The sequence below is a fragment of the Leucopleurus acutus genome (assembly GCF_964270905.1).
Source record: "Leucopleurus acutus genome assembly, chromosome: 8".
In the NCBI taxonomy this organism is placed as follows: domain Eukaryota; kingdom Metazoa; phylum Chordata; class Mammalia; order Artiodactyla; family Delphinidae; genus Leucopleurus; species Leucopleurus acutus.
The window spans coordinates 9,274,943-9,287,322 of record NC_139151.1 but is presented as its reverse complement, the minus strand read 5'-3'; the positions used below and the strand labels follow the sequence as shown (position 1 = coordinate 9,287,322).

The following is a 12,380-nucleotide window of genomic DNA, read 5'->3' as shown; positions in this document are numbered from 1 at the left end:
CTTTCCAAAGCACTCCGCTTAGTGTTCTTAGCAACAACTCTTGCTTTTTGCACTCATACTTTATTGGTTTACAGAATAAAGTTACATAATTACAGTAACACATATAACTGGCATAAACTAGTCAACACAAACACTGCTGACTTTCTGACAAGCACATAAATTGGCTAATGAACATTCTACAGAGTAATCTATTCATCTCAAGCCGTCAGGGTACTGTAGACAGCAGTTCTAATGGTTGACAGCAGAAAGGGAGAGCGTGGTATAATCTGTAGACTTGTTTAATAGAGATCGGTTATTAGAACTTCTATTGTAGATGCTGGTTTTCCTGTTTTCTTCTTTCCCTCAGGCAGAAGTTAGTATTCTTTGATTCCTTTTGCCCTGTGTCCGAGGCTTCTTGTCATTTCCACTGTTCTGGGGCACTAGCAGCTATAGAAATGCATTCAGATGACAGCGTGCTCCTGAGATGGAGGCTAAACCCCGGAGCCTTTTTGCTGTTAGGCTGCGGTGAGACTGGAATGGTTTCATCCATCAGTTCCTTGCTTCTGGGTCCCTGAAGAATCCAGTGAGATTTTCTTGCTACTGCATTTTGGCTGAAAGCAGCTAAACTCCTGCTGGAAGCAGTCATTCCATTACAAATCCAGATAGGGTGAGAAACCCTGGCAGAGGGTCCTCTCCGTGGAGGAGAGAGGGAGGGGCGCAGCTCGGCCCCCGCTTCTGCCCTCATCCCCTCTTGTCCAGATCCCAGCCTCCCCCTGTCCTGCCTGGGTGATTCTGCCTATTGCCGTCAAAAATGTGCCTGTTCTCTGTGCTGCTGTTACCCAAGCACAGGAGCAAGTTTACAGAGTATTTTCTGAGGGTGGGGGGAGCCTAGAGAAGAAACCAAGCCCCAGCGGCCCTGCCACCATCAGAGGAGCCCCTCCTCCCTTAGCTACTTCTGTGCGCCAGGGTGCGGGCCAAGCATCTTCCTGCATCATCTCGTTTCACCCGCCCAGCCGGCGGGTGAAATGATCCTCATTTTACCAATAACAATACTAGGCTCCATGAAGGTAACGCATTCCCCAAGGTCCCGCAGGATTTGAACCCAGGTCTGTGTGGCTTGAGCCTCTAACGTCTCACCCACTAGGCTGTTACTGCCTCTGCATTGACGCAAGAAACCGCAGCATCTCTCAGCTCCCATGCAAAGTCTAGGTGAAGCAAAGGGGGACCCCGACCCTCAGCGGAGGCCCAGAGCCCCGTCCTGGGACAGCTGCAGGATTTTGATAGCCGGGCCCTAGTTTTAGATACAGTGAGGCTGTCTTACTATCTCATCCCTCCTCTGCCTTCCGTATCCATCACATCCACAAGCCCGGCACGCATCCAGCCAGGGTCACAGCTGCCCTCTGCTTGCAGCCATCTCGCCCCTGCCCCACAGAGCTGAGGACCTTGCTCCAGGGCCCTCGTATAAACTCGGCTATAGTCACAAAAGCTGAGTGCACAGAAACACCAGGGGCCTTCTCTGTTTGATTCTTTTGGTATTGAAATATAACTCACATGCCATAAAATTCACTCTTTTTAACTGTACAATTCAGAGGTTTCAAGTATATTTACAAAGCTCTGCGATCATTACCACCATCTCATTCCAGACTATTTCATCACCCTGGAAAGAAACCCTGTACCCGTTAGCCGTCACTCCCCTGCCTCTAGAAGCCAGCGATCTACTTTCTGTCTAGATGGGTTTGCCTGTTTTGGGTAATTCACGTGAATGAAATTGTACGATATGGAGTCTTTTGTGACTGACTTCTTCTGTTTAGCGTGATGTGTTCAGGGTTCATCTGTATTGTACCCTATAGCAGTGCTTCCTTCCTGTGTATGACTGAACAGTGTCCCATTGTGTAGATAGACCACATTTTGTTTATCCGTTCATCAGTTTATGGACATTTGGGTTGTTTCAACTTTTGGGCCTTGAGTGATACTGCTACACACATTCGTGTACACCCCACGATTCTGAGCCCGTCCTTATCTGTGAGATTCCTTGTCAGATTGCCAGCTATCCTCACCCACAGGGCTAGAGCCTCACATGCTGGGCTCATCCCTGCTGGGAGAAACAGGGTTGCCGCACACCCGGGTACAGTGTGTGCCCTGCACAAGGGCTCCCAGCCGGGGAAGGCTTGTGGAGGTGAGATCCGGTTGGTTGCCTCTGCGCCTTGGTGTTGCTTTCAGTCACTCAGCAAACGTTCTTGCCCCCTTCCCTGTGCCTAGCATTGTATTAAGCTCTGAAGGAAGCATGCATCCATCCCTGTCAGAGGCCCATGTACAGGCTTCATCGACAGCTGACTTAGAACAGTGGTGGCTCTTACAACAGAGACAGTCTATGGAAAGGGCATGGTACTCGGAGGCAGGATCTAGATTTGAGTCTCACTGCCCCCTCTTCGTAGCCAGCAGACCTGCGGTGAATTGCTTAACCTCATGAAGCCTCAGTTTCCTCTGCTGTAAAATGGGAATCACGATACCCAGCTAGAATAAGATGATGGATGTGAAGGTACTTTGTCCTGATACTGACACAGCTGCTGCTACAAATACCCCCCGTCTCCCTCCAGGAATCCCCACCATCTGCCCTGCCTTGGAAAACGCTGAGAGAAAGCTTGACACTTCTAGGGAATCTGTGGAGGAAAGTAGGAAACATTGAAAAGCAAGAAAATGGCCTAGGGAGACTGAACCATTCTTGTTCCAGAATATTTTGTCTACTACTTTTTCCTTTAACTTCATCACCTTATCTGAAATCTCACTCATCAGAGACCCACTTAAAATGAGCCAATCCTTGTCAAAATACCTACAGCGAGGCCCTGAGGCCATCACTCCTTCACAGCTTAGGTATGAATTCATCCAAAAGCTTGGTCTTCTACACCCACTCAGCTAAGATCACTTTCATGGGAAGAGTGCCAGTGCCTATTATTGGTAGAAGATGAGATTAGAACATTTTTAAACACAGCATTCTGAGGAGGTAAGCCAGACTGGGGTGCCAGAGGAAAGGTTCCTAGCAATTGTTTTCAACCTCTTCTAGGTCCTTGACCCTTCTGAGAATCTGATGAAAGCTTTATCTCCATCATCATGAACATAGTTGCAGGGCATTTGACCGTGAAGCCCTAGAGGCCAGAGGCCTCCAGTTCAGGAAGCTGACTGTAGGATAACATGAAGACCCGGGGATTAGTGAGAGGGGTGCTGGGAAGAGTCAGCAAGGCACCAAAAAGGGAGAAGCTGACAAAGTCTGTGCTCTCCAGTCTCAGCGTTTACCCAGGTCTAGTTCTGTTCCCTGAAAGTAGGGGAAGATCTCTTGTTTGTTCTTCCTGAATCCGGGGGGGCTTCTCTCCACCAGAACACAGATCTTTAACTGAACTGTCCACTAAAACCTAAGCTTCAGGTAGGACACATGATTTCGGCACTCAAAGGGCTGATCAATGAATCGGGGGAATAAATCATACACGTACTACGAGCGGTCAACCCGTGATGTAATCCAGTGCTGTTACACAAACACACACGCAAGGGGCTGGGGAAGAGATGACTCGATAGAGGTGGGGGGCTTGCCCATCTTGCTGGTCAGACACATCCAGCATAGTGTGTCCAGGACTGAGCATCAGATATCAAAAGGTCCTTCGACGAGTTGTGTCCAGAGAACGGCAGCTAGGATGGGGAAATGTCTATTCAAATGATTCCGACAGGAAACGTGTCACATAATGAATGGTTAAAGGCTGGGGATGTTTGGTCTGTAGAAAAGATTAGTTCCTTTAGGGCAGCCTGGTACAGTAGAAGGAACAAGGCTTTGGAGGCAGACAGACCTGAGATTGAGCCCTGCTCCATTTCTTACTGACTATATGACCTTGAGCGGGTCAATTAACTTCTCTGATGTCAATTTCCTCTTCATAAAATGGAGATAATAATACCTACCTATGGTGAATATCAACAATACGTTATCAACAATAACGTATGGTGGTAATGATCGCAGAGCTTTGTAAATATACTTGAAACCTCTGAATTGTACAGTTAAAAAGAGTGAATTTTATGGCATGTGAGTTATATTTCAATACCAAAAGAATCAAACAGAGAAGGCCCCTGGTGTTTCTGTGCACCTATGGTGAATATCAACAATACGTTAAAAAGCGCAGTAGCTGACAGAGGTGGAATGGATGTGGTTAAAGACACAGGGGGTATGGGTCCCAGCTCTGCCATGTACCCCCCATATAACCTGGGGCCAGCGTTTAATGCCTCTGGGCTCAGTTTTCTCATGTGTAGAAGGTACCCCCTCCCCGTCCCCCTTCCCCCACAAATATGCTTGAAACCATCAGTTGTGGGAATAGCACCGTTAATACATAGGCAGCCTGATACAAGCTAGAATTCCCCCACCCTCTCCTACCCATCTTCACACCCACAAACACACACAAAGGGAATGGTGACAAGTACCTAGGGTCCTATGATCATTCAACGAAGACATACTGAACGCTCGGCATGGCCAGGCGTTTTCCTCGGCACCAATGAGGTGGGGATGAAAAGACAGGTGTGGACCCTTTTCTCAAACATTGCAGCCTGTCTGGTTGGGGTGAAAAACAACAGATCATCCTTGTAGTGTGTGGAATCCTGGGTAGGGTGAGGGCTCAGAGCTCATGGAGGGGGACCTAAGGGGTTGGGAGCAGGTTAAGAAGGACCAATCTTGCTGCCATGAGAAGGATGGATTGAAGAAGCCAGAGGGAGGGAGAGTGGTTTTGTAATTGCAGGAGGGTGAAGAACGAGAAGGCAGTAGATTTTTACAATGAGAAACTATACGGCAATGAACATGCATGTGATTGTTACATAGAACAGCCATAAGTGGATCTCACACCATACTGTGGCGTGAAATACTACATGCTATATGATTCCATTTATATAGAGTCCCAGACCAGGCCAAACTAAACCATAATGGTTAGGGATGTAACATAGATAGTAAAACTATAAGGAAAAGCAAAAAAAGTGATTACCATAAACATCAGGTTATCTTTGGGGAGGATATCTTTGGAGGTATGTGATTGGGAGGGGGCAGAAAAGGGGCTGCTGGGGTGCTGGTAGAATTCTAGTTTTTGACCTGGCGGGTGGTCACACGGGTGTTTGTGATACTACACCAAGCTATGCATTTCCGTTCTTTGTGCTTTTCTGTGTGTGCACAACTGTAAGTGGGGAGGGGAGTTGAAAAGAGAGAGAAATGGAAGAGTGGGACATATGAGCAAGGGCAGCTACAGCAGGAAAGGGAGGGTCCTTGGGTGACTTGTGCGCCCCTCTCCACCCCAAACTGCTCTAGCATCTCTGAAGTCAGGGTGTGCCCCGCATCTTCGATGTGATGAAATGTGGTTGTTTCAGGGCCCCTCACCATCCTGGCTGCCTCCCTCCGGCTGGTCTCTGGCTCTTCTAGAGCAGCGGCCACGCTGTGAAGTGTGGCCGCAGCAGATCACGTGCCCACAGTTGGTCTGGAGCGAGAAGGGACGGAGGGTGTGGTTGACCCCAGTGCAGGAAAGTGGGAAAGCCAGCTCCAGGCGGCCCCTGCTCCAGCGGCAGCTCCGACTCACACCTGCAGGCTGCTGCTTCCCACGCGCTGTGTCCCTCCGGGACGTGGCCGGCCTCCCGCGGGTCTTTCTGGGCTAGGAGGTGGGTGCACCATCTTGGGTGGGCTTTGAGTGAAAGACGTGGCCAGGGGCCCATGGGCCAGCCTGGCTGAGCTGCTTTCAGACCCGGGACCCTAGGGGGAACCCATAGTTCAGACTGAGAGATGCCTTCAGCTCCATTTTAGCCCAGAAGAGACTTGAGTTCCAGGGCCAAAAGGGAGGTGTCAGGGAAAGAGTTTGGTCAGACGTCAGAGGAGCTTCCCGATGCCAACTGTGGTGTCGTGAAACGCCTACTCAGTATAAATCCTGCAGTTCCCTTCCCCAGAGACTAAATATTCAACGATACCGTGTCTGGGAGGCTTCACCATGTGGTGCAGAGTGAGTCAGTGCAGCGCACATGCTTTGCCTGCATCATTCATTCAATCACCCCCGAAGTCCAGGGAGTAGCCACCATCCTCTTATTTCTATCTTAAGCCCAGGAAACTGAGGATGGCATACGTCAAACAGTGAATCGCCAGGAGGGTCACACGGCTGGTTAAGTGGTGGGTGCAGGACGCGACCTCTGCAAAGGCCATGCTCTTAACCACCAGGCAGCACTGCCCAGCCCCCTGAGGCTCCCCGCTGGCCCTGAAAAGGAGCTGGAATTTTCTGGTCCATTCTCTGTCTCTCCTAGAGGGCTGCTGTCTGTGCCCTTCCCTCCCGACTCTAGAGGAGCCCCTCCAAATTGTGATCAGAGAGCAGCTGCCGCAGCCTGATGGCTCAGCACCGTCTCGCTGGATTCCTCTCCCCGTCCCTGGCCTCGAGCCCTTCCGATCGCGCTAAAAGTAGCACTGACCAAATCGAGGGCTGTCCAGGGGCCAGGACTATTTTGACTCTGTCCTCAGGAATCATCTGGTGTGAGGCGTAGACGAGCTGGACTGCTCCCACGAGCACCCAGACGTGGTGCCAGGAACGTTCTGGCGACACACCTGTCCCCAAGGCCGTGCCCGATGCAGCCACTCACCCCATGGCCTCTACTGCGTGCCTCACGGGACACTGGTCCCAGGAGCGATGGGTGGTGGGACTTGCCCCCCAGGAGGATAAGGGCTTTGTATCCCTACCATAAGAGAACCACCAGCCAGTTTCAGGGACCCTGCCTCTCCTCCCTCTCCACTAATTGGGAGCACATTAATCTGTGGATTGATGACATCCACTCAGAGTGGCGGCCCGCACGCGAAGCCTCCTTAGAGACAGCAGCAAATATTATCTGGGTGGCGCTGAAGCATTTCCTTCTCTGGAGGTTTCTAATGACGGACGAGATTTGCATCTGACCGACTTGACTCTAAGTCCCAGTGCAAAGCCCCTGTCTGGAAGGCCCAGGTCCTCCTTTACTGGGATGGCTTGGCCATTCTTCAAAATCCAGTTGAAGCCCCTCCTCCCTAGGGAAGGCTCCCCTGACTTCTCTTACCACCCGACGGGTACTTACACACTACGTTTTCTTTTTTTTTTTGCCTCCAGAATCTGAGCTCTTTACTAAAACAGTTTACAGACTGCAGTGCTGAAGACACACTACCTTTTAATAGAGGCTTTTTCCTTTGCCTGTAGCCTTGCCCTCTAAGCTGCGAGCTCTATGGCCGGGTATCGTTCACTTGCGGCCACCTCCGAGGTAGCAGCTTCCCAGCATTTGTGGTTGATGAACCGGCGCAGTCGGCAAGGCTCAGGGAACAAGTCAGCCATCTCCTTCTTGTGCTGGTTCACTCATCTGTTTCATACACGAACACTGAATATCCACTCTGCCTGTTACTGGTCTGGACACTGGAGATGCAATGTCTAATAAGACTGGGTCCCTGCCTGAGAGCAACTCCCAGGATAGGGGGGAGATATCTATCACCGTATAGCGGGCTAAAGGCAGTTATTCAAGTGCAGCAGTGACTAACTTTGCCCCGGGGAGCTGGGGGGAAAGGCCTCTCAGAGGACTTGACGTGTGAAAGGTCTTTGCAGAAGCTCAGAAACGTACGCAGTGGAAAAGTGGGAGAAAGCTTTCCAGCAGAGGGAACAGCATGTGCAAAGGCATGGAGGTATGAAGGACCTAGTGGGGCCCGGGAAGGCCGAAAGGTTACTATATTTTTGCTGTGTTCTCAGACCGGTTGCCATGGATGACGGGGAGGCTGCTCAGCTCCTATCAGGGCCACTGAGCTTGGAGCTCCACGGGGCAGGGGAGGAGGGCTTGGCCACCACCCCTCCCCCGAGGGTGTCAGATGCACGGAGCCCCTGGGAGGCCACAGTCTCCTCCCCACCTCCCTGGGCTCCTTCCCAGTTAGATGAAATTGGCTCCTATGACACCAACGTGCTTTCCTTCTTGTTAGAATCTTAATATTATATGGATCACGAGTCCCGGCTGCCCTGGTGTTGTGATCAGGGTCAGAAGTGTGAATTAAAACAACACACAACCCTGATTGCTGCTTCAGTCGAGGGACATTGAGGACACTGAAGAGGTTCCTTTCCTTTGTCACTGATAATGAGAGTTCTGTGGAGGTTGTTGATCTCTAGCTCATCCCTTAGAGGCTTTAAGCACCTTGCCAACATTGTCCAACAGTAGTATGAAGAGCGATCTCTTATTGAGCACTTTACAAGTATAATTTCTTTTAATCATTAGATGACTTTATCATGTGAGGTTAAGTGATGTGCCTGAGATCTCACAGCTCTTCCTGATAGAGCCAGAATCTGAGCCCCCGTCTTCAGGACTTTGGAAAGCCCAAGCACCACTATCTCAATAAGGGGATGATTACCACCTCGATACGGGGATGATTCTGACCTGAGGACAGCTTGGCCCTCTACCCTGAGAGCTCCCGAACCTCCCCTAGCTGCCAGGGCAAGGCTCTGACCCGTTCAGACGCTCATCACACCTATATTGCAAGTCTGCTGGGTGCCAGGTGTTATGCAGAAGCCTGGGAAAGACACACAGACACATAGACCCAGACATCGTGGGGCTCACCACCCGGTGGGATCCAGAAGGTCCCCTAACCCTCTGCCACCCCAAACTTTCCCAGTCTTTAATGTGACCTATTCAGTCTCCCCAGCGCTTTGGCCAACACCCACTTCTCCTAAGCTTCTCCGGTGCTTGTTATCCAAACCCCAGCACGCACCGCCTTGTTTCTTTTGCTCAGCAGCCATTTGTACTTCAGGTCCATGTGGCGGGTGCTGGGGATACATTAATAAGAGCTGGTCTCTGCCCTCATGAAACATGATCCGAGAGAGAGACAAACGTGTAATCAGTGCAGGACTGAAGGCCCTGCCCCACGTCCTCACTCACCCCCACAAAGACACTGACTTCGTCTCACAAAGTGGCAGCATGAAGTGATGGGGGCAGCCCGGACCAACGTCAGAACTGAGTTCTGACGGGGAGTTCTGAACTGAGTGCTGGGGGACAGTGGAGATAGTCCTTCAGTTTCTGCACCTAACCTGCCTCTTACCAAGTGTTACCGATATGCTTTATGAAGTGAAATTAAGTGCATGAAAGCATTTCATAGGCTACAAAGTATTACACAAGTCGTAGTCATCATTATATTTATCTCCTGTCTCCTAGGATGCCTGCATGAATCTGCACACGTAGTAGATATTCAGTAAATGTCAGTTAGTTTAAATTAAATGGATTCGTTCACCCGTTTACCACCTTCTGAGAGTCCTGTGGGCTTTTGAGGCCATTGTCAATCCTAATATTGATAATGCCTGACCTGCCTGTTTGGGGGGTGGACCAAGTGAGAATGTGACACTGCTTTGGAAGCGATCAGTATTGAACTGTACCAACCCTTGGGAAACCACTTGGTCCTCCACCATGGGGGGCTGGGCTCAGGGCAGGTAGCCCTCCTCAGGCACAGAGCAGCCTCCCTCCAAGCCCTTGGCCATTCTTTCTGGGGAACATTACACTTTCCCCTTTTTGGGCTTCCAAACCCCTGGGGCTACCTGGCCCGCGATGCTGCCTGTGTTGTGGGCACGGTCTCTAGGGGGACCAGGCCACCACGGGCCCACCCCTCACTAGCCCTTCACCTCTCATTTCAGCACCCCTACCCCACGGAGGATGAGAAGAGGCAGATCGCAGCCCAGACAAACCTCACCCTCCTGCAAGTGAATAACTGGTGAGTTAGTATCGCCTGCCCAGAGGCTCTCAGAGCCAGGGCCCACTTGATGGGCAGGGGAATGCATAGCGGGGGAAAGAGGCTAGAGTGCCCAGCCTGGCCTCAGTCTCAACCTGGCGACCATGCCAGCCATCGCATGTGGGCTGGAAGCAGATACCCGGAATCAACACCTATAGCTTCATCTGCAGCTTCTCAGCGCCCTCTCCTGGGAAACTGTGTCAGGAACATCACTGGGAGCTTCTTGCCTTCTTGCAGAAAACCCAGCCCCACCTGCACCACGGACACACAGGGGTGCCTGCATCCCACGACCCGAGGCGACCGGTGGTCATCTGGTCTACTCACCACCCATGTAAAAAGAGCTCAGGCTGAAACGCTCTGCAGGGCTGGGAGCAGGAAGAATAGGGAGGAGCTGGTAGTCCTCACCCCACAGGGCTCCCGTGCCCCCTCCTCTGTGGCCGCCTGGGGTGTCATAGAAACCTCAGAGGGCAAGTTCTGGCTGGATGGGAGCAGACCCTTGGCCCTCTGGAGAGAGGTCAGGTCAGAGGTTAGTGCCTTTGACTGGGGGGCTCTTCCTTCCTCTGTTCAGTCCTGACCGGTCTGGAGCAGAGATTCCTGACCCTTCTCACGCATTCGTCCCATGCTGGTTTGTGGTCACCAAGCCCCCTGGTGACGTCACGAGCTCCTCGGTGCCCAGGGCTCATCACAGCTGTGCTTCCACACCTAGACCAGACCCGGGTCCGTTCCGTACAAGGACCAGCTTCTCAGAGTCTGGAAGCAGCTTAGCGCTCTCTGCACACACAGGCAAACGTGTGCATACACGCGCCCACAGACACGCACACGTGTGCATACACACGTGCACACACCCACACACAGACACACGTACCTGCGCACACATGCTCCCGCCCCCTGGTGGTGACTAACCCGTCTCCATCTTACTCCTGGGCAGGTTCATCAACGCCCGGAGGCGCATCTTGCAGCCCATGCTTGACGCCAGCAACCCCGACCCCGCCCCCAAAGCCAAGAAAATCAAGTCGCAGCACCGGCCCACCCAAAGATTCTGGCCCAACTCCATTGCTGCAGGGGTGCTGCAGCAGCAGGGTGGTGCCCCGGGGACAAACCCCGATGGTAAGAGCTGGGGCTGAGGGTACCGTAGATGGGGGTGGGGAGCTGGTCGGGAGGGGCTCCTGGAGCTCCTATGGGCGCAGCTGTGCACAGAGTCAGGGGCTGATAGTCTACACGCTTGAGTGGCCGTGTCAGCTCTGTCACAATAGGTATCCCTACCTGATCCCCATCAAACGATGTATGTCAGCCTGAAAGAAGAGGATTTTTTTTTTTTTTTTTTTTGCGTATACTTTAACAAGCCAAAAGCAATCTCACAGAGATGAGTGGGAGTCAGCTGGTGGTCATCTGAGTCAGTGGCTCCTCAGCAGAGTCCCCCCTCCTCAGTCCCACACCCACCTGAAGTTCCTCAGCACCCGTGTCCGCACAGTTCCCCAAGAGCCAGGGCCATCTATAAATACCGAAGCAGGCAGCTGGCTTGCGAACGGAGGCCAGGAAGAGCATTGTTTTCACAGCTTCTCCATCACACCCTTCGTATACACGTTTCTAATTGCCGGTCGCCTGGTGCACAATGAATAATTCAATGAGCCACGAGCCAGACAACGTTTTATAGCTTAGCATGTGAAGCTAGCTCTGTGTGGGAAGTGGAGTGGAGGTGTACATGTGTGCAGGCATACCTTCATGTCTACGTGCATTTATATGACTGGGTACCGGTTCTGTGTGGTGGGCAATAGTCTTATGGGGTAGAGTAGAAATCAACAGATTTTGAGCTTGACCAACCAGGGAGAGAATCCCAGCTATATCATGCCTGACTGTGTCATTCTGAGCTAATGACTCGACTGTCTGAGACTGTTCCCTCCTCTTGAGGATGGGCGTGATAACACCTACTTACAGAATTCTTCGAAAGGCAACAGTGTTTGACATACTTACACAGAAGATGCTCAGGAAGTGGTACCCCAGGAGCGCTGCTGCTTGGGATGGGGCAGGGAGCGGCTGACAGGGGAACGGACGGGAGACTTCGCGCCAGGGGACTGTCCAGCGTAGGAGCTCATCACTGAAGCCACTGGCTTTCCTGGGCCTGACCCTTGCCTTCTTCTCCCACATAGGTTCCATCAACCTGGACAACCTGCAGTCCCTGTCCTCAGACAATGCCACCATGGCCATGCAGCAGGCTATGATGGCCGCACACGACGACTCACTGGATGGGACAGAAGAAGAGGATGAGGATGAGATGGAAGAGGAAGAGGAAGAGGAGCTGGAGGACGAGGCCGACGAGCTGCAGACAACGAATGTCAGCGACCTGGGCTTGGAGCACAGTGACTCCCTGGAGTAGCCGGGCAGCCCGGGTGGCACTGATCACCGAGCAGGAGTGTCGTCAGGAGGGCTTCAGGCTGGGGGGGGGGGGGGGGAGGAGACACGGGCAGGCAGCACCGAGGAAGTTGGACCCTGGCTTCCCAAAATCAGTAGCTGGAGGAAATGCAGAGGAAACACCTGTTCCTTCCCAACCACCAAGCCTCCACCAGTACCCTGGCCCCACTTCCCTAGAGCTGCAGAGGACTCCGTTTGGCGGGGCCAGTCGAGCAGCCTGGACAGAAAGGCAGGA

The 12,380-nt window shown here is 52.1% G+C and overlaps 1 protein-coding gene across 1 annotated transcript in view; it reads left to right on the top strand.

Annotated features, from left to right (window-relative positions):
• PKNOX2 (PBX/knotted 1 homeobox 2) overlaps window positions 1-12,110 on the top strand; it is a gene marked incomplete at its 3' end in the record, with an annotated part of 257,006 nt that extends 244,896 nt beyond the window's left edge. Inside the window, exons 10-12 of the mRNA XM_082845810.1 lie at window positions 9,642-9,718; window positions 10,665-10,843; window positions 11,884-12,110. Coding sequence (XP_082701936.1) covers window positions 9,642-9,718; window positions 10,665-10,843; window positions 11,884-12,110 — 483 coding nt within the window. The remainder of the gene's footprint in view (window positions 1-9,641; window positions 9,719-10,664; window positions 10,844-11,883) is intronic.
• Window positions 12,111-12,380: the final 270 nt, after the last annotated feature.